The sequence below is a fragment of the Setaria italica genome, chromosome V (genome assembly GCF_000263155.2).
Source record: "Setaria italica strain Yugu1 chromosome V, Setaria_italica_v2.0, whole genome shotgun sequence".
Lineage (NCBI taxonomy): Eukaryota > Viridiplantae > Streptophyta > Magnoliopsida > Poales > Poaceae > Setaria > Setaria italica.
In genome coordinates this window covers 31914373-31937380 of record NC_028454.1, presented here as the reverse complement: position 1 = coordinate 31937380, position 23008 = coordinate 31914373, and the positions used below count along the sequence as shown (strand labels likewise).

Genomic DNA, 23008 nt, shown 5'->3' with positions numbered 1-23008 from the left:
AAACGTATGAAACAACGAGATGACCTACATCCAGAAAAGAGAGATGATAGGCATTACTTGCATCCTATTAGTTACACGCTCAGCAAGGAAGAGAAGGAAATCATGTTTAAGTGCTTGAGTAGTATCAAGGTCTCATTGTGCTACTACTCGAATATACAGGGAATAATAAATATTAAAGATAAGAAATTTATAAATCTAAAGGCTTATGATTGCCACGTCCTAATGACACAATTGGTGCCTATTGCACTAAGGCGTATTCTACCAGAGAACGTGAGAATGGCAATCGTGAAGCTATGTGCAATCCTCAACATGATTTCTCTGAAGGCAATCCATCCAAACAATCTACTAAAGCTGCAGAATGACGTGGTGCAATGCCTTATCTGTTTTGAGATGGTCTTTCCACCTTCCTTGTTTAATATCATGACCCACCTTCTAGTCCACCTTGTTGAAAAGATTTTTGTTCTCGGTTCTGTATTCTACATGATATGTTCCCTCTTTATTCTCAGTTCTATATCTCTACACAATATGTCCCCTTTCGAGAGGTTTATGGCTGTTCTGAACAAGTATGTTCGTAATCGTGCTCGTCTAGAAGGAAGCATCGCAAAAGTATAAGGAACAGAGGAAGTCATTGAGTTTTGTGTTGACTTTATTGATGACCTAAGTTCGATTGGAGTCCTTGTATCATGCCATGAGGGAAGCTCAAGGGAAAAGACACACTAGGGAGGAAAGCTCAGATGGAAATCGATGAGAGTACATGGCATAAAGCACACTTCACGGTCCTGCAACAATCATCCCTGGTGGCTCGATACATGGAGGAGCACAAGGCTATTGTATGGTCCTCAAACCAAGGGAAGACTGAGGTCTAGATTACACGTCATCACATTGACACTTTCGCCTCTTGGTTGCGGCGACGAATGATGGGTGATGACACGATTGAACAACAACTAGCATGGTTGGCTAGGGGTCCATCTATCTCAATATCGACATTCTAAGGGTACGAGATAAATGGGTACACATTTTACACAAGAGCCTAAGATCAAAAGAGCACAAACCAAAATAGTGGTGTTCGTATAAATGCAATAGACAACAATGAAAAAAAGATAAATACTATGGTGTGATTGAGGAGATATGGGAACTGGAATATGGACCTTGAAAATCCCTCTATTTTAGTACCAATGGGTGAAACTTACCGGAGGAGGCGTAACGACAGACAACTATGGAATGACAATAGTGGACCTCAAAAAGATTGGATATAAAGACAAACCATTCGTCCTAGCCAATAATGTGACTCAAGTTTTCGATGTGAAGGACTGTCAAGCAAACCAATAAAAAGGGTGCTAATAAGTCAGATGACCAGCCAAAGCGTCACATAGTTATTGGGCGGGCGCTTGTTGGAGTTTCGCTGGAGATTCGGCGAAATCGGTCTGACCGGGTTCTAAAACTGGTCTGACCGGATCTCGCGGAGGCACTGCAAGGAGTGGCTCTGCGCGTTGTATGTTCGAGTGCGTTCGTGTGTTGGTCCGATTTTAGCGCCAACAATGTCATCCTCAAGAAGGTGTTCAACACTTCATCAAACATTGTATAGGATGAAAAACTTTCCCAGTTTCAAGTAATTGTGCTAATGTATAATGATAATTGCACAATTTCCCCGCAAACGTAGCAGAAAAAGAAAGGTGAGGCTCTTCCTTCACAAAAGACTTACCCTTCCTATGGAGTCATGTTATTGCTTTTAGCTATTGCTCCAATGCACATATAATGGAAGGGCATTTTCTTGTGCCACCAAGATGCAAATTCATTGTTGCTTTTGTCATTGAGTTCTCATAACATATGGGCCCAGAATGGAAGAACAAGATTTACTCATGTCTGAATGGAAAAGGAAAAAAATTGCCCCTACAATGTTTAATTAAAGAGTAATATGGAGTGTTGGTCCCAAACAAAAGAGGGCATGTATATTGATACAATGGTAAAAGTGATTTCTGATTTGTCTAAAAGGAGTAATGATATAATCTGTGTCAAAAACTTAAAATGTGGTACTATGAGCCTTAAAAGCCAGAAACTTTTGACATAAATTGGATCGGTGTCTTTTCCTTTGGTTCCAGTAATCGTTCATAACAAATTGCTCCCTATCCTGCTGTTGTTCTGTTTTTGCTTGGGCTTTGCGTTAGGTACTATCTTTGCTTGTTCACTGTTTTCGTGAAGTGTGTCTGTGACCTGGTTTCTTCCTTTGTTCCAGCTGCTTTCACCGGCTGGTGGAACCTGCTGGGGAGGTTGTTGTGAGTAAGTTTTTTTTTTATTATCTCTATTTCAGCGTCGTTTCACGTGTTTAACTCCTGCCGGCACAGCCTTACTGTTTCATGGTTCCGACAGGAGCGCGGGTATCAGCCTTAACGTTTGTCACCTACCACTCCTTCCGTCCCAAATTACTATTCTCAAATTACTATTCGTTTAGGATGGAGGGAGTATTGTTTAATCTTTGTTTATTCCCTGTATGATACTTGTGTGGATGAACAATTCGAGGTAGAGCCGGTTTGGGATCTTTCGTGTCACTGGTGGAACCATGTGGAGGAGCGCGGGAGGTTTCTTTCATTGGCTCATGGTGCGTGCATTACCTATTTATTACTAATTCCTAGTTGTAGTTATGTAGACGGGCTGTCTGATCTGGGTATTCTAGTGGACCTATTTGTGCTTAAAGGAGCTTAAGGAGCTTAATCAAAGCCGGCGCATGCTTCAGGAGTTGTTTCTTCAAGGAAACACCAGAATTATGATGTGTGCTCTTGTATTTTAGCTTTCCGTGGACTTCTGTTTTACCTGGTACTTCCTCTGTCCTGAATTACTATTTGTTTAGTTTTTTCTAGACACAAACGAATAGTAATTTGGGACGGAGGCAGTATTATGTTATCCGGATTAGATAGCTTTTGTTTTGATCCAGCTTGGGAGATTATATGAGCTCTAGCTACTCTCTTGCATAAAAATGGTATTGGCTCCAGATTGGCTGACAAAGCTTTTGTTTCTGTTCAGAAGCGGAGAAAGAAGACCCTGCCATCAAACTTCACCCTCAGGCGTAGCAGACGCATCGCAGAACTGCCACCAGAGTCTGATATTCAAGCGGCGACCATCGTCTGTCTCCGAGTTGGCTTTATATGCTGAGATCAGGAGAAACTCTCTGGGCCTGTTCGCTTCAGTTTATAAGCCGGCTGAAAAGCTGAAACAGCTGATTTGTTATGAGAGGAAAATACTGTTTGGTGGCTGATAAGCCGGCTGAATAAGCTGAAGCGAACAGGCCGTGTGATGCCCTTATGGAGAGCTATAAGTTCGTGCGTTTGATAAACCTTTATGCAGAGAGCATATCAGATCCCTTGCTGCGCGCGTTGTTTGGATGGGAAGCACCACTTGGTTAATCACTGGTCGCTATTTTATGTCTGGATGATGATCATCGTGTCTGGATGCATGAGTCCACAGGATCTTTCTCCTCCAAGTCGGCTTTGATGGAGTCTTTGATGAGTCTTTGATGGAGTTTCTCCTTGCATCCATGAAGCCCGAGTGAATTTAGAGAGGAGGCTCATCTCTTTAATGCTTGGCTGGAGCTAAGCCGAGGTTGACCTTGCCGAGGAGCCTCAAAGAGAATATTTCATGCCGTAGTCCTGAAATACGAGAGACCAAACAATTCTACTCCTACCCCTCTTGAATTTTCTGAAAAAATACTACCGAACTTCTCCCACTTTTTGCTGGCACGACCGCACGAATATCAAATTCTCGAAATAAAACCAAAAAGCAACACGGGCCTCTGATCAAAATTCGGTTCCAAGCCCATTCACCACAGCCCACCCTCAGAAGGCCCGCAAAAGACCAAAAAAATAGAAGGCCCGCAAAAGACCAAAAAAAATAGAAGGCCCGCGTAACCGTTACAAGCGTCTTCCTCCTCCAGCCCCAACCATCCGCCACCGCCTCCCTCAAAACCCTAGGCCACAAATAAAACTGCGCCTCGCTTAAACCCGCGAGCCCTCGCAGATGTTCCGCCTGCCCCCCTCGTAGCTACCACCCCCGCTAGAGCCGCCGCCCCCACCTCGCCGGCGGCCATGGCGACCCCGTCGCACGCGGCGGTGAAGTGCCTCAACACGTGCGCGTCCAGCCGCAAGCGCTTCTCGGTAGGCGTCTCCCCTCACCCCGAATCGAGCTCGCGGACGGGTTCTACGGGTGCTGATGTGCTCCGTGTTTGCTTGTGCAGTTCAAGACCTTCTCGCAGCGGGTGGAGGAGATCGACATCGATGTGTACCGCAGCCTACACGCTGTGAAGGCCGAGCCCTCCAGCGGCTCGTCCTTCTTCCTCGACGCCCTCATGGAGTGGAGGGTATGCTATTTCTGCTTCACTTGCTTCATTTATTTCAATTTTTGCTATCCTTAAAATCCAGTTTGGAAGCAACAGGGGAGCTTAATTAGGTGCTTAATCCTTCAGGAAGAGTTGAACTGCCTTAAGTCTTGTTTGCTGATGCTGTCCTGTGCGTTATATTGTGTAATCTAGTCAGGGTTGCATCCAAGAAAATAGAAACAAGTGCCTTTTAAATTCCACTCAGTGTGGTGTGGACCTTATTCCGTCTAATTTGCTTAAATTTCTGATTGAAGAATTAGCAGAGTTCAAGGTTGTGATAGATAAACTTAGAATGTTGGGGGTCTACTTAGGAATTTTGGATTTGCTAGATTCTTTCTCATGCATAGGCACAGACAAAAATGATCTTACATGCTTTAATGCCCCAACTTCTTGCTTTGACATAACATTTTTTAACTTAAGTCCTTCAGTGTCAACAAGCAACACAAATTCGGACATCTGCTTTAGTAACTCTACCATGAAATTTTTTTTACAAGTTTCAACCACTCCTTGCTGCCAACCCCACCCTCCCAAACAACTGATTGGCTCATCTTTTCTCGACCCTGTGAGAGCTGTTATCTTTCTACGCCATCATCCTCCATTGCCATGCTTAAGGTGCATCATGCCTCTCTGTGGTCACCTTTCTGGCTAATAGCCAGCACCATGGTTGGCCAGGTTTCGCCTGGCTTGTGTCTTGGTCCACCACTATGCATGACTTGGGTGAGTGCACTCTCGATTAGAATTCTACATTGACTGCTCCCACCACTGTTCTCGCTTTGCATCACCTGCTACTAACAAATCAACTCCACCACGGCTTCGCTTTAGGCTTGCGCTTTGTATGTCACAGTTCAATCAACCATCTAGGTCTGTCATTCTGCTTGATGCATGGCATTGAGGTGCCAATATGTCAAGGGCAATGAACTCGTTAATATTTGTGGCCAATAGATTATGAATAGAGCTTAGAGGAGATTTGATTTTTTGAAAATTGATAAATTGAACTGAATATGTAAGTACACTTTCTTATAGACATAAGGAGTCCGTTAGGAGTTAGATCGGAAAGTAGACAGTTTTTATTAGCTATCTTTTTAGAAGGTGAAGAGCTAAAGTCAGATGTACTCCCTTCATTTTAAAATAGATTTGTACAGCTTTTACAATACTGTTTCATTATAAGGCAATGCAACAGAAAGCAGGTTGAGTGAAAAGAATTCCTTTTCCTGTTCCCCTTTCAAATCCACACTCCTAGAATCAGACTTCATCTCCCTAGTCGCCATCAATGTATGAAGTCGGTGTAGGTTCTTTCCATGATCCTTTTAATTGCCATAGAGCAGATTGTAGATATACCCCACACCTAGTCCATAGTTGATGCTAATATGACCATGAGCGGTGCGTTGTGTGGATTGACACTGTGCCAAGGGTATGATTGTTCAGGAGGTCCAACACATGCACCAGCACGGCTCTCTCAGTCTAGTGATGGAGCCGAGTGCATGGTATAGGCTGATCACTTTCAGCAGATGTGTGATGTGGGCTGGCTGGGAGCATATCTGTAAGGGGTTCTGAGTTGAATTGTTGCTAGTTTTCTGGCCCTGACAGATGCCCTAGCTGGGCCTGCTTTGGCTAGTGATGGAGGTTAGGCCTTGATGTAGGTCAAGCACAACGTGTGGGCATGGCTTGTGCCCAAGAGGAGCACATCTGGAAGGGGTTTTGGGTTATATCTAGGCCTACTGAAATTAGTTATTTTTATTGCATGTGGATGGTTGTAGATAATTATTGTCACTGCCTTAATTTTGTTCCATTTCTCATGTTAATCCAGGAGCTTAATACTGCAGAGGATTTTATCTCATTTTATGAGGAGATGATACCATTGGTACAGACCCTACCTCAAATTGTATTGCACCGTGAAAAGCTCTTTTCTGCGCTTCTACTGAGAGTGAACATGAGTGCGAGATTGTCCCTGGAGCCGATACTCATGTAAGTGTATCATGGATTTATGCACTTAGTTGAATGAAATGACTTTGAATCTTTCTGGTACTTAAATGCTACGCTGTCATTGCCTTTCCTTATTTGTTTGGTTTGGGTCACACATATGTGAATCATTCATGATTGGTGAAGTTTGGGGTTTTTGTTCAATATCGTGTTCCACAATTTTGAAAAAGTTATCTGTATTCTGTATATAAGATAATGAGAAAAAAATTGGAAATAGACTCAAGGTTGTCATGCTTATATTTGATGATCTGCCAAAACTACAGGAATTATCATCCTTGATTGTTCTGTTGGACAGTAAATGGAACCTGCATGTGTAAAGCCTGTGCCTGTACTTAACTGTAGATGTTTTGTTGGATCTGCATACAACTCATATGAGTTAAAGAAAGCTAATTTTAAGCCACATTATGCTGTCTGCAGTTCTTTTTGTGTAAACTGGCACGGTTAGTTTGGACAGTTCTTTTTGGGTAAAACTGGCACGGTTAGTTTGGCCTCAGTTTATTGACGACTATTTGGCTGCATACATGCATTGTTTTCTTTGATATTCTATTAGCTAATTATCTTTATTTTGCCCTCTTGTGATCCTTAGTTTTGAACTATTTATATCTTTGGTTGAATAGAAACCATAATTAACCTGAATTTATTTTTTTAAATTCTTTTATTTTGCTTCTGTCAAGTTATCGACTCCATATGCTGTATCTTGGAGGATTGGAATTTCAGTCTCACTAGGTTACTAGTGGAACACTAATTTGTGTTTAATGTTGAATAGATGTTTGGTCTGTGGTTTGTTACTGATTTAGTCACTATTGGATGCTTAAAGGGTTCCTTTTTGGCATGCAGGTTGATCACAGCTCTCTCCAGGGACATTCTAGAAGATTTTTTGCCGTGAGTTCTAATTCAACTAAATTACTATGCAGTTATTGAGCATGGCTGTTAGTCTGTAGGGTTATACTGCTGCATAGGCCCTGGTCGTTATTTCTTGCTTGGTTTAGTGTTTGTATCAAAGATGATTACCTTGACCTAGTTCTTCCCTACGGTCTAGATTAAATTAACCTAAGAGGAATGTGTTCTCCTTCTCTATTGTTCTGCTGCAAGAATTGATTACGAGACTTTGTTTTTCATACACATTGAAAGGTTTTGAAGGTCCTTACTTGTAAAACGCTTTAACCTTCTTCTCTGTTTTATTGATTACAGCTTTCTAGGAAGACATGCTAATGGCATTTTAGCTCTCCTTAATGATGGTGGTGATCGTGATCCTGAAGTCCTGGAACAGGTTGGTCTGCTTAGTGTGGTTCACAAGTCTTGCTTGCAGTTGAGTAGCAGAAGTCATATATGTTCTGTTGTATTTCAGGTCTTCACATCTTGGTCATATATAATGATGTACTTGCAAAAATATCTTGTGAAAGATATTGTCCAAATTCTAAGGTGAGTTTGCATCTTTAAAAATGAGGTCTAGGTGAGTTTGCATCTTTAAAAATGAGGTCTTCCTATGCTATTGGCTCAAACCTCATTACATGGCCTCTGCTCAAGCTTGCATTGTTGTTATCCTATAAAACCTGCATTTGTTGATATTCCAGTTTCAGCCATCTAACTGACTGCTCATTTTTATAATTGTTGAAGGATCACAGCAGCGTTGAGATACTTCCCAAAGGATTATGTTAGAGAATTTATGGCTGAATCAGTTTCATTTCTGCTGAGGAATGCACCTAATAATCAGCTAACACAAGGTATTTTTCTTTTCTCACTTATATTCTTTTACTGAAGTATGTACGGAATAGGCAAACATTGAGTGGCAAATTTTGTATGGACTAATATTGCTCAGATCCATTTTTCCCTTTTCTCCACTGGCTTCATATCTTGTGCATCTAAAAAATGTTATCTATTTGCAAAAGCACATACTTCTAACATAGGAAGAACCCTTTTTTTCGTATAGATTCATGTCGTGTAGTTTTATGACTCTGCCAATTAAGCAGGAGTCTAAACCTAGCTACCAATACGGTAGGTGGGCTGCTAGGATGATCATGCTTATTTATGATGAGGTAGCTGCTTTATTTCAACTGACATTTTTCTTCATTGGTTCTTAGGTTTAATGAAGTTTCTATTTGAGGCTGCTAAAAAATCATCACCTGTACGGATAGACGGGGTGATATCTTTGTTGTTGCATGTCATGAAAGGAACTTCTACAAAGCTCCACTCAAGAGCTGGGAAAGTCTTGAAGTTCTTGTTGAGCAAGTCAACTTTTACCACTATCCATGATAAATTCCCTACTGGTCAGATAACCTTCTACCTATGACATGTAGTGATTTTCTTATACATCAGTTGCACTGCCCTTACATTCCATATGCTCTATCTATTGCTTGTCTTCATTGGCGCACCTCATTATGTGTTGCGTTATGGTTTAGCTGAATTCATCAGTGCCTTATACGATTCATAACTGGCTTTAGCATTCTCTATGTCTCATAACTATAATGCAGGGCCTAACATCATTTTCTTTTGTATAATCATGTCAGGCAAAATCTGTATTATGTTTCATAGCCATAATGCAAGGCCTAATATCATTTTTTTGCATAATCATGTCAGGCACAATCTATATTGACAGCATCTCATTTTTATACTTTATTGCTGTTCTTCAATAATGTAACCACTGGATAGTGCAAAACGCAGGGACTTCTACTATTCATGAGGTCATGACGGGGCTGATTCAAAGATTATGTGATGAAGTGGATCCAAAAGAATTGCCGTTGATATATACTTGTCTATTTGAAGAAATCAACGACTGCCTTAAGGATGGCTGTTTGGAGCATTTGAAGTGCTTGATTGATTTTCTTTCATTTGCTTTACATAAGAAACAAAGCAATGTGTTCGGTCAGATTTACCATTTCATTGTCCATATGCTTTCACTGCATGAATTCATTGCTAATTCAGATGATAATTACTGGATTCTTTTATCGTTTGCCAGATAAGGTGAAGATAATTGAACTTGTTGAGTTGCTGGTTAGTAGATATGTGTTACCTGGTAACAACATAGTAGAAGCTGCTTCATCTGAGGTGCTGGGAAGTATTTTGGACTTTCTGCTGTGTGTTCTGGATGTTCCAATCATTTCTGGCAATTTATCAATCGTATCACCCTTTTATGTCCCAGTGTTTGAACTAACGAATCTGAGGTAAAATTTTCTTGCTGGTAGTGTTTGTTTACTTTGATAATTCCTGGTCATTTCTCCTTTTTTTTTCCAAATGTAGTGATGTAGCACTTAACACCGTTTTCAACTGTGTTTCAGTGTGATTGTCTTTATAAAGAAACTTTTGGCAAAAGGTCCACAAATTACACAATATTTTGAAAGCCAGATATTGAGGTATGTAATATATACTCTTCTATTACTTACAAGATAATATACAATCACAATTCACATACAAAAGGTTTCACCATGCAATTTTATGCCTTGTAGTGCAATGTGCAATTTTCTTTCAAGTTCACCGGAAGAAGTTCTCTTTATCCTTCTGAATTTCTTTAAAGGATCACAGAAGCAAATAATTCTTCATAGCACTGATGCAAACCATCTGGATTCAGTGGAGAAAGTGTGCAAGTTCTGTGAATCGAAATTCTCTTTCTGGATAGAATTCTTAGATGATACAGTCAACATTTCCAATCAATCTAGTAATCAGATCAGTGAAAAGGAAGCTGCTATACTGTGGGGATCTATTTGTTGCTATCCTTACATAAATGGTGTACGTCAAGATGGTTTGTCACTGTTGAAGAAGTTAATCTGCAACTTCGATCGGTTGCTTGAAGTGGGAGAAGGTGATTTTCTTGAAAATTTCTTTAGTTTCTTACAATATAAGCACCATAGCTAGTCTTTCTAACAGTCATAAATTCAATTGACTGACGTGCAGAGAACGTGAATGGTCTTCCAATGACTACCTGGAGAGGTTTAATTGGTGCAGCATTGTCATCATACTGTGAACTTTTGCTGGTTAACACAAATATAAATTCAGAATTAAGTTTTTTCATATCGCTTGCCAAGAGTCACAGTACATGCCCACAAGTACTGTCTGCTGTAGCCGAGTATTTGGATTCCCTACAAGCGTAAAGCTGCACCTCCAGTTTAATTCTTGTCTTCTTAATTTGTTTAATTCAGGCAATTTTTCATTCTTCATTTTTTTTTCTTTATGCTTCTTTGAGCAGGGTAGCATCCCTTGAAGTGACAAAAGAATTTGATCCACAAAATCTCTTGGATCTGTTCTCTATCTTTGCTGTCAACTTGAGCAGTCCAAACAAGGATGTCCGGATTTTAACATTGAGGATTCTATCATATTTTGTGAAAATGGACCAACGTCTAGGCACAAATGAAGAGAGACCACACAAGAGACAAAGAACAGAAGATTCTGGAGAGGAAACAGCTAAATACACTAATGTATGTCTTGTCAGCTAATACTTTTACTTGCTATTTTGCTGGCGTTGCTCTAATGTTTTCCATTAAATCAGGTTTTGGATACCCTTCTGAGTGTTGAGTCAACTCCAATTTCAGTATCTACTAGCAGGAAAATTGCTATCTTCATTTCTCGGATACAAATGAGTATATCTTCCAAGATGGTTCATGATGATTACATAACTTCTCTCTTACATGGTCTTATTGGCATATTATACAATAGATTTAGTGATCTGTGGCCACCAACGCTGGATTGTCTTGCTGTCCTTGTTAGAAAACACAAGGAGCTTGTGTGGAGTCAGTTTGTTCAGTTTGTTGCAATTCACCAATCAAAAGGTTTGACTGTGAAAAATCTGGAGAAGCTGGAAGCTGCAACCCAACCACAGTGTATGTATCAGGCATTTATCTAATGTTCCTTTGGCACCGTTCTTCTAGAAACCAACCCCTAAGCGCCCTTACCCAAACACACCTTACCCCTTCGTTACCGTTTGTGCATGTCCTCATCCTCTACATGCATTTATTTGTCCATTGAGATGCTCTTTTCATGTCCTGTGCAGCCATATTACCAGTTCTATTTAGAAGTTCTTGACACTCAATGGGGATTTGTATGAGATTTGAAAGGGTGCATTTGTAGGCTGTGCGGCGGTTGTATTATTGCCAAACCGTTTTCACATCGGCACATAAGCTATGGTTTTGGTGACAAAGTTCTGGTGTGATATGCAAGTTGACACCTGATGATCTACTGTGAATTTATTAATTTCTGCTCCCTAACTTAGTGTTTTGCATGCTTCTACATTAATAATGTAGTCTCTCTTGTGCAACTTGATTTACATTAATTTGTTGACTCAAACATTTTTGTGATTTCCATGTAATTGGCCTAAAATGCTTGGTACTCATTATGGAAAGCAACAGATACGAAGCAGTAAGGGTGGATGATGTGTACACTTACATTCCTTGTGTCCATTTGTACTGCTGTTTCTTACTCCATGTTTGGTATTGCAGCTATTTTTGACTGCTTCAGCTTTTATCTTGCTACGGACTTTGATTGCACACCGGTTGAGACCATGGCTACCTTGTTGCTTCAATCCCTTCAAAGGATTCCTGATGTTGCTGAGTCCCGATCTCGACATCTTATACCACTATTTCTAAAATTTATGGGCTATGAATATGATGATGGCAGCATCTTTAGGTATTTAGTTGATAAACTATCTTATTTCTGCAGTTTATACTTGAATTTGGAAGTCCAATCCTTGTTGATGCAATTTTTGAACTTCAAACTTCTGCAGTGCTGATTCATATATGCCTGAAAAATGTAAAGGCAAACAATGGAAGGCGATTCTAAAAGAATGGTTGAACTTATTGAAGTTAATGCACAATGCACGGTCGTTATATCAGAGCAAGGTTCTCCAGGAAGTACTAACTACAAGGTTTGCGAATGAATTAATATATTTCTTGTTGCAGCCTGCAGGTGAATTATTAGTTGTGTATTAATTAACAATTTATTCCCAGGGTTCTTGATGACAGTGATCCTGACATACAAGCAAAAGCACTGGATTGCCTATTGAACTGGAAGGATGAATTCTTGACCCCATATAGTCAAAACATTAAAAATCTGATTGACATTAAAACTCTTCGTGAAGAGATGACCACATGGGCAGTTTCACATGACTCCTTGTCAATTCTGAAAGATCATAGAAGTCGTGTTGTTCCTCTGGTTATCCGTGTGTTGACACCGAAAGTAAGGAAGTTGAAGCTACTTGGTTCTCGCAAGGTTTGTGTTTAGTGCTGCTTATCTATCACCATAAGTATTTACTCCCTGGAATCGATCAGTCGAAATAAAAGATGTTTTAGGCTTGATGCAAAAGCCCATTAAAGAATGGCATTCTCAGTGTCATCGCTGATTTTCAGTTTTCCTGCCTGCATGCATGCCTTATTAGTTACATTTGAGTTCTAGTATTGGTTGCAATATCGTCGTTGTAGGCTATAGCCCCATGTATGCAGCACGGACTAGGTGCTCAGATTAAAATTTTGAGGATATGTGCGCTTAATTAAAACAAATACAGCCGCTTTATTATGCCTTGGCCTGTGTGCTGACCTTCGAAACGTCATTCTTTAACAACTGGAGGGAGTAGTTTATCATTTGCTGCTTGTCTGACTTTGTCATTATTTTTTTGCATTCTGCCAGCACGCAGGTGTCAGTCATCGAAAGGCAATTCTTCGTTTCCTTTTGCAGTTTGATTCAAATGAACTTCAGCTCTTTTTCTCGTTACTTCTGAAGTCCTTGATCCCTGGCAGCCTCCAGCTTAAAATATTTGGTTCTCAGTCTGACAACCCACTTGGAAATGTCTCTGACATTATTGGAACTTCAACAGAAATTTGTATAGAGAACTTTACATGGAAAAAGGCAAATGGTTTTCTTCATTTGGTCGAAGAAATTTTTGGTACTTTTGATATGGCACACATAAGTCCATTCCTTAATGTTTTATTAATCATTGTTGCTCGTTTGCTGGAGAGTTGCATGCGGAATATCAGAAGTGCTAGTGATGGGAAATATGGTTGCAATCAATCAAATGACCATGATGATGGCGGCCTGGCAAATGTTGAAGTGGGTAATTCTGCAAATATGAATGAATGCCCTAAAGAAATCCATGGAGCAGACCATACAGAGGTCGGTCATATCATTGCCTTTATCGATTCTTTCAGTTTTAATGTAGTGCCATGTATCATATCGTTTCACATAACTCCCAAAATAGCTGGTACTCTTGTAATCAAGGTCAGAATGCCATGTAACTGAACTAACCAGGGTATCTAATTTTTTAGGGAAAAATTAGTGCCATCCTTTCTTCTTATCATTAAGCTATTATGCATTTTATTGGGCAAGTGTTCATATCTTCTCGTAGCTAACTGCATCAGCAACCTCATTCTGTTGCAGGCAAGTGTGTCGATCAAGCAGTTGAAGCAGTTGGAGTTGAAGCAGTTGAAGGAGTTGAAGCAGTTGAAGGATCTGAGGTCTTTGTGTATTAAAATTGTCTTCTCAGCACTTAGTCACTATGAAAGTCATGACTTTGGAGAAAACTTCTGGAATATTTTTTTCTCTTCAGTGAAACCTCTGGTTGACTGCTTCACACAAGAAGCTTCAAGTAGTGAGAAGCCAAGTTCATTATTTGCTTGCTTCATGGCTATGAGTCGGAGCCCAACATTAGCACCACTACTGGAGTCAAATAATCTTGTACCAGCTATTTTTTCTATTTTAACTGTGAAGACAGCTTCGGGATCCATCACCTCTTATGCACTTGAGTTCATTGAGAATCTATTGAGGTTGGATATTGATTTGGAGCAGCAAGATGACAATTCAGTGAAGAAAATTCTTGTTCCACATATGGATGTTCTTATCCATAGTCTCCATGATTTTGTTAATCATCGCAAAGAGCTTAACAGGTTACTCATACCACTTATTTAGTAATACTACCTCTGTCCAAACTAGATTTTGTCGTGGAATGCAACGCTTGACCACTTTGATGCACCAAAGTACTCCCTCGTTTTACCATATGTTTTTCCATCGCTTTTGGGGAGTACGTGGTAGAATACGTCCATTTAAGAATCAAAAGTATAGTTATTGTGACGTTTTCCACTCTACCACTAATTAAATGCCTGCAATGTGGAAGATTAGTTGTAGCATGTTATTTAATATTGTTATGGATGGTCATTTCACACCAACTTTCTCTTGGAATTACCACCTCCAGTCAAAGTTGACATTTCAGACAATATTGTTTATTTGCATGTATGTGGGAGTAGAATTTTCTTGGTTAGTGGCTTAATGCATATGGTGGGCTATGGACAAATATAGGGAAACAGAGGGAGCCCATAAATTTGTCACAGGAGAATCATCATTAAAAATACTTATATATCATAGACATTTTATCTTTGTTCTGTACATAGGAAAAGTACTTGTCAGAGTTGTGGATCCAATGCTGTGTCTACATCCTAAAACAACAAATGAAATATGCTGTATATAATATATGTAGAGCTTTTTTTATAATGTTTTTATCATCTATTATGATAGTTAAACATCTCTTATGAGAGACTCAGGACTTCAAAGCCATTTTCTTAGATGTCTGTTAAGCAAGTGCATTAATTTTCTTATAATTCGTAACTGCTTGGGTCGTATCCTCTGTTTAAAAATTTCGTTCAGCGCTGCATCTGTTTTGGTGTGGTTATCTCTTCCGACAGTGTTTACTGCACATTTAGGAGCATATGTTTGTGACATCAAAAGCATGACTTATGTCCTGCACTTTCAACGTGTACAGGAAATCTGGTACATGGCTTGGGCAACGTGAACTTAGATTGTTCAAATTATTGCTAAATTACATCACAGACCCCTCAGCTGCAGAGAATTTCATAGACCTCATTCTTCCTTTTTTCAGTAAGAAGGATTTGAACTCTGGTGAGTCTTTTTTTAGTAAACCTTTGTGCACATTAGCATGCATTGTAAATGATTATTCATTTTTTCTTTTCATTTGGGATTGTCCAGCAAACTTGACATGATCTGCCACGGTTCTTTAATATTGCAGATGAGTGTTTGGAAGCACTACGTGTTGTGAGGGGAATAGTTCCAAATCTAAAATGCAAGGTACCTGCAAAAGTTCTAAATGCACTGAACCCATTACTTGCGACTGTTGGATTGGAACAGCGGCTATGCATCTGTGATATTTATGATGGGCTGTCATTGCATGAATCTTCAATGTCATTTATGGTAATTCTTGCTCTATTTGTAATGTCAACTTTTCCACGTTGCATGTTCCTATTTCACAGTAATTGGTATTTTTCACAGGCTGGGTTAATACGAGATCTGAATGCAGTTTCGACATCAGAACTTGGTGAACTAGATTATGACACAAGACTTAATGCCTATGACAAGGTTAACCCACAGTTGTTTCTTGGCCTGACAGAAGAGCATGTGGGCGCCATACTATCTCATTGCGTGTATGATATGTCATCTGAAGAGTTGATTTTTCGTCAAAGTGCATCCAGGGCCCTGCAAGCTTTTCTGGATTTTTCTGCCTCAGTTATGAATAATGATGAGTCCAAGTACTCTATTGAAACTGCTGATGTATCTGGAGAGAACAACACCAGAAACATTTGCACAAGGAACTGTATTCAGAAGATACTAGAAAAAACTTACCTGCACAATATGGGAGTAGCAATGGCTAAAGATGTATCAATTCAAAAGGTGTGTTTATATTTATTCTTGTCCATATCGTAGTCTATGATATTATTGGTTGAAAGGCTGAAAATAATGTTGTATTCAGGAATGGATTATTTTACTTCGGGAGATGGTCTTCAATTTTAATCATTTAGCATCCTTAAGCTCATTTAGGCCTCTCTGTAAAGAGGATATGGAAGAGGATTTTTTCCACAACATAACTCATTTACAGGTAATTTACTGATTCAGTTATCCCAAAGGCCAGATAAAGGAGTGTAAAACTTATTTATATTTACTAATGCAGGCAGGTAAAAGATCAAAAGCATTGTCACTTTTCAGACAGGGAATCAAGGAAAACAACTTTTCGGAGGTAAATGTTAAGATAACACTCCAGTTGATGTTAGTATGATATGTGCATCGTATGAAATTAAATTGGTGATGATTGATCATTTGTTACGGATGTTGATTGAACGTTCAAGTCATTGTTTGGTGGACCCGTGATGTGAAGTAGAAGTTTATTGCCTTTTGGTAATTAGTTACCTTGTCTCTTTGCTTTCAGACTAATATGGCTTTTCACAATTTTTTATATGATAGTGCTAAACAGTTATGTGACCTGTGGGCCTATATTTTTCCCTTTACCTTCAAGAGCCTAAGAGTGTGGTGTGGAAGACCTGCATTTTTTTTTTGAAATCTTACAACACTGTAACAGTGTACAGAACTATCATCACATGATGCAGCAAGAAGGTTTATCTTCTCAGGCAGTAGGATTCTATGTCGTCCAATATTGTATTAACAAGTGCTTCAAAGGAAATATTTTAATTGTTGACTACAGGAAAATGTGTTATTATGGCCATCTAGTAAGCACTCAACACCTAGAAAATGAGATATGTTCAAAGTGTCTACATTTTTTTAGAAAGAAAAACAAATGTATCTGTTTCGGTTACAGGGATTGTTTGACACAGCTCCCGCTCCAGCTCCAAGATCCATGAAGGATTTGGAGTTTGTAGAATAAAATAAAGTGGTTTAAACATGTGTTTTTAAAGTAATAATAAAATTGCTTAACTTCAACATGCTCACAGCTCCAGGAATTTCTGGAGCTAGTGCAAATTTCACATCCAGGGGCACAGGCGTCCTCAATTGTGAATTTTATCATGTTAAGTGTTTCAAAAAGTCATCGAAACATCAGTATGTAGCACACATAAGTTATGTATAGCTGCAACACTTCAGTTTCAAATTCTTCCTAGATGTCAAGAAACAGAACAGGCATTGCTCATCATGTGCTGACCATAACAAATGTTTTTTTTAATCTCGAGCAAAGATGAATTTGAGATTGAACTTTGGCAGGTTTATGTAACTTTGTGTATTCTACATACATGATTTTTTTTTAAAAAAAACATTGCGACATGTTGGGTTACCTATATTTATGTAAAGGGAAGCTCAAACCCCAGGGCACCAATGAATTTCTGTTCTGGAGCTAGGTATGACAAGCTCAAAAGAAATCTTGGAGCTAGAGCTATGCCAAACAGGGTCAATGTTTCCGCCGTTGGCTCTTGTGTTTGCGTAAAATCTCTTGGAATGTTGTGATTTTATTGGTACTTTGTTTCATACAACTATTAACTCGATATTAAGTTGTGCAACGAGTGTCCAATGGACTGAATTTGTTCTACTCCCTGTTTGTTTATTCATTTCTATTCCCTGTTTGTTTATTCATTAACATTACTTCTTGTGCTGTCATTTTAGGATATCACTATGAAAGTGTTTGTTCCACTATTTTTCAATATGTTTTCTGACGTAAAAGCTGGGAAGGGTGAACAAGTCAGAGATGTATGTTTGGATACGCTATCTGCTGTCGCCGCCAATGTGCAATGGGAGCACTATAGAACAATATTGACGAGATGCTTCCGAGAATTGAGCCTTAAGCCTGATAAGCAGAAGGTCATATTGAGGTTGATTTGCTCAGTGTTAGACGCGTTCCACTTCATGAAGCCTGCAAAAGATGCCTTGGGAGATTCTGATGCAACAAGTGAAGATACTGATTCTTCAATTACATTCTCTTTAACTGCAGTCTCTTCTGATAAGCAAAACTACCTTCGAAAGGTAGTGTTTCCACAGGTTCAAAAGTTGTTGGGGGCAGATCCAGAGAGAGTTAATGTCAACATAAACCTGGTAGCACTGAAAATACTTAAGTTGCTACCTGTGGATTATTTTGAGGCACAACTTTCGAGCATCATTCATCGAATCTGTAACTTCCTCAAGAATCGTCTTGAAAGCATACGTGATGAAGCTAGGTCTGCTTTAGCTGCTTCTCTGAAGGAACTTGGGATTGGGTATTTGCAGTTTGTGGTCAAGATATTGAGAGCTATACTGAAAAGGGGCTTTGAGTTACATGTTCTGGGCTACACACTTCATTATTTGTTGTCAAAAAATATAACTGCTGATATGAATGGTAGGCTTGACTACTGTTTGGAAGATCTGTTGGCAGTTGTTCACAGTGATTTATTTGGAGATGTTGCTGAACAAAAGGAAGTTGAAAAGATTGCCTCCAAAATGAAAGAGACAAAGAAGAGAATGTCATTTGAGACTCTTAAGCTGATTGCTCAAAGTATTACATTTAGGCAACATTTGCTGAAGAAGCTAATCTCACCTGTTTCTTCACATCTTCAGAAGCAACTTACTCCGAAGTTGAAAACACGACTTGAGATGATGCTGCACAATATAGCCTTAGGGATTGAGTGCAATCCATCTACTGAAACATCAAACTTATTTACTGTTGTGTATTGGCTTATTAAGGATACTACTACAGGAAGTGAGTCTGAAAGCAAAGAGAATACACAATCCGGTCCTGGTCGAGGGAGTTCTGTAGGATTAAACTTCCCTGGCCTTGGTGAGAGTGGATCACAAAATTCTTATATACTTACCAAGTTTGCACTTGACTTGCTGCGTAATCGTCTGAAGAGCATCAAACTAGATAAGGAAGATGAGCAGCTCCTAAAGATGTTGGATCCCTTTGTAGACCTTTTGGGAGAATGTCTGAATTCCAAATATGAAAGTGTCCTCTCAGTTGCTTTTAGGTGTCTTGCCTTATTGGTGAAGCTTCCTTTGCCATCTCTCAGGGACAATGCAAATATTATAAAAAATGTGCTTATGGACATTGCACAGAGAGCTGGAAACTCCAATGGTCATTTAGTCACATCTTGTTTGAAGCTACTTGCTGATCTACTTAGAGGATTCAGGATTTCACTTTCAGATAATCAGCTCCAGATGCTTGTCCATACTCCTATGTTTGTTGATCTTCAGACAAATCCTTCCCCTGTTGCACTATCACTTCTGAAGGCAATAGTCAGGCGAAAGTTGGTTACCCATGAAATTTATGATATTGTAGTTAAGATAGGAGAGTTGATGGTAACAACGCTAACTGAATCTATACGGCAGCAATGCATTCAAATTCTGCTACAATTTTTTCTGAACTACCCACTTTCTGAGAAGCGCTTACAGCAACATATTGACTTTTTCTTGGCGAACTTAAGGTATGGATATCCATGGCTACTTACTTAAACATCAAATCTACCCTGTATGCTAACGCAATTGAAAATTGCAGCTACGAGCATCCTTCAGGAAGAGAAGCTGTGCTTGAAATGCTCCATGACATTCTTACAAGATTTCCCCAGAGGATTATTGATGATCAGGGTCAAACTTTTTTTCTTCATCTTGTGGTTGCTTTAGCGAATGAACAGCATCAGAATGTGTCTTCAATGATCCTTAGAGCAATCAAAAAGCTGTTAGAACGCATTGGTGATCAGGGAAAGAGCTACATTTTTGAGTATTCGCTTTCATGGTACACTGGTGAAAAACAGAGTTTGTGGAGTGCTTCAGCTCAGGTTACCATTTAGTAGCATTGTTGTATTTTGCAAGTAGTAAAATTTCATTTCACCAAAAAAAAAGGATTTCTTTTACACTTAGCAGTGGACTAGTGTGTGGGTGGTTGCAGTTTGCTTTTATATTTAGGTGGCATTGAAGTACTTTCCTGGTTCTTGTACTTTACAGGTCATTGGTTTACTTGTTGACGATCATACATTACGAACGGGCAAACACCTTAAAAGTATTCTGGCTGTTGCTAAAAAAATAATGGAATCATCTGCTGTTGCTTCTGGAATATTACGATCAGGCTTATCTGATGAAACTGTCCTGCCACTGTGGAAGGAGGCTTACCACTCTGTTGCCATGATGGAGAGGTTACTTCTTCGCTTTCCAGAGTTATATTTTGAGCAGAACATGGAGGTATGATAACTGTTGTGCCCGACTAATATTTCTCATTGCAGATGTAGTATGATCTTACTATCGTTTTGAATTCGTAATAGCTGTATTGTTTGCTTGTTTCTTGGAGTAATTTGGCAGTCCCTGTTTTTCCCTTCATAATTCTATAAATGAAATTTTCCTTTTTGGGGATTGGGGGGGGGGGGGGGGGCGGTATTGGGGCCCTAGAACCCACAACCTGCGGGTTCATGTTTATAGCAGTTACTAGTGAATTTCAGACTTTGATTTGTGATTGCACATAAGGGGGTGTTTGGTTCCATGGACTAAAGTTTAGTTCATGTCACATCGAATATTCGGATGCTAATTATGAGGACTAAACATGAGCTAATTATAAAACTAATTACACAGATGGAGGCTAATTCACGAGATGAATCTATTAAGCCTAATTAATCAATCATTAGCAAATGGTTACTGTAGCATCACATTGTCAAATCATGGACTAAATAGGCTTTATAGATTCGTCTTGCAAATTAGTCTCCATCTGTGCAATTGGTTTTGTAATTAGTTTATGTTTAATACCCCTAATTAGTATCTAAACATGCGATGTGACATGAATTTTAGGGCCTCCTAAAGAACCAAACACACCCACTTAAAAACACTGCTCAATATATCCAGTGCTGCCAAACAATCATATTGTGCCATTTAGCATTCACAGCTATGCCTTTTACCCATTTAATGCAATTTATACAATTGAGACACTTTTTACTATTCACTTATTTATACTTAGGATCTTGGATTTTTTTTATTCTTAAACATACTTTTCTTTCAAGCCTTATAAACTGGTCATTTCCGTTGCGGTCTCAAAGTTTGTGACACGGTTATATCTTGCAGGAATTATGGATAATAGTATGCAAGTTGCTGATCCATCCTCATTCGATGTTGCGTATTATTTCAAGCTCTCTGGTAGCATCGTATTTTGCTACAGTTGAGAAGAGGAAACGTGAGCAGAAATCGGTTGCTACATCATGGTTGCTAGTTCAACCAAGCAGGCTATTCATAATCGCTGTTTCTTTCTTGAAACAACTGAGAACTGAACTTAGTGATACTACAGCAAATAATCTGATCGTACAGAATCTTGCATATTCGATCTGCAACCTGCATATGTCAATTAGGCAATCGACCTCGACACATCAGTTTTGGTCTAGCGTTAGTTCTCATCATGGTGCCTTCCTTGAGGGTTTTGAATTGCTTGGTTCAAGAAAAGTAAAGAACATGTTTCTTCTTTGTACTTCAACAACTACTGATGTATCTGTATCAAGCCTTGACAGTAGTGAAGAGCCTACATCTTTGTTAGTTTCTTCAATCCTAAAGAGGATGGGTAAAATTGCAATGCAGATGCAGGATACACAGGTAAGTTCCATTCCATCAGATGTCATTTTCCTTGTATGTTTCTTGGTATGTAATAATTTTCCCCCCTATCCATGTGTAGACAAAGATCGTGTTCAATTGCTTCCGCATGATTTCATCAGCTCTTGGTTCTGAAGAATCACTAGCCTATGCTGATCACTTCTTGGCTCCATTGTATAAAGTTTCTGAAGGATTTTCTGGGAAAGTTGTTAGTGGTATGATATTTGTCTCTTTTTTCTACCCCGTCTTGCTAGTGACCTTTATTCATTTTCAGCATATATATAAATTGCATAGTATAGACATGTTCAGTACGAGCTTTTTTCTCCCCCCCTGTCTGAGCTTATCTGAATACAGTATTTCTGTTATGGTTTCAGATGAAGTCAAGCAACTGGCTGAGGGGGTGCGGGACAAGTTACGTGATCTGATTGGTTCCGAGAAATTTGTTGAAGTCTACCAGAGTGTTAGGAAGGGCCTGAAATATAAGCGGGACAGTAGAAAGCAGGCGCAGAAGGTTATTGCAGCCGTGGACCCGGAGCGGCATGCCAAGCGAAAGCAGCGCATGGCAGCCAAGCACCGGGAGCATAAGAGGAGGAAGATAATGGCAATGAAGATGGGCAGGTGGATGAGGTAGTTTTGCTACTCTTTGTATCAGCCCTGCTGGATCAGCGACGAAGGAAATTTTGAATTGTACAGTCTTCATTTCTCGACTGCTAGTTCTTCGCTCGAGGAGTGCCAGCAGGATTTTTTTCGTTTTTTAACGTGAGGCTGTGCCGTCCCAGTTTTTTTGGTGAGCTACTGAATCCAAAGTGTATGGCGTGTAAGTTATAGAAGAGGCCAGGATAAGATGCGATTTGTAGTGGATTTCTGGGGAATGATAGGTTATGTTATATTTAAATGCTGCGATTAGATTATTGGAGTGGTATACTGACACGAGCGCAGATTGATGTCACCGAGTTGTCTTGCGCTAGAAACAAATCATACGTTTATAAGTAAGCTACACACGATATGTTTGTATGCACAGGTCGATTATGGCGTCCTCCAATTCCAGGATTAGACCCTAGGAGAGTTGATCTGTACACCGCGACAGAGCCAATGCAGTGGGTTCTCCCATGTCGCGGGTGCGGGGGGTCGATCGGAAAAAGGACGACCATAGGCCCTTCTGCGCTTTTTTTGATATCAATCACAAAAATGCAATGGTAATAAAAAAATTGTGGATGTTGATACATCCGTAAGACATGAAGGTTCCTATATGCAATGTTGATTTGTACCTGCCTAAGTGCGTTTTTCGTCCTTCATTATGTACTAGCAGAAATGTCTACTAGTAGAAATGCTCGTGCATTATTGCAGGTCCTTACTTGTCATGTTATTATTCGC

At 39.6% G+C, this 23008-nt stretch overlaps 1 protein-coding gene across 1 annotated transcript; it reads left to right on the top strand.

Moving 5' to 3' along the window:
- The first annotated feature begins 3938 nt into the window (after positions 1-3938).
- On the top strand, positions 3939-22645 carry LOC101760166 (small subunit processome component 20 homolog). The gene is made up of 31 exons (XM_004969349.3): positions 3939-4145; positions 4226-4348; positions 6174-6331; positions 7184-7228; positions 7538-7616; positions 7695-7768; positions 7964-8070; positions 8428-8613; positions 9008-9208; positions 9303-9507; positions 9622-9696; positions 9790-10142; positions 10235-10427; positions 10527-10755; positions 10827-11157; positions 11773-11959; positions 12057-12197; positions 12280-12541; positions 12956-13438; positions 13703-14208; positions 15078-15214; positions 15342-15523; positions 15602-16000; positions 16080-16205; positions 16278-16343; positions 17714-19500; positions 19572-19851; positions 20018-20251; positions 21119-21637; positions 21717-21849; positions 22009-22645. Exons 1-31 carry the CDS (start codon positions 4077-4079, stop codon positions 22263-22265), a joined length of 8127 nt encoding a protein of 2708 aa, XP_004969406.1. The 5' UTR covers positions 3939-4076; the 3' UTR covers positions 22266-22645.
- Positions 22646-23008: the final 363 nt, after the last annotated feature.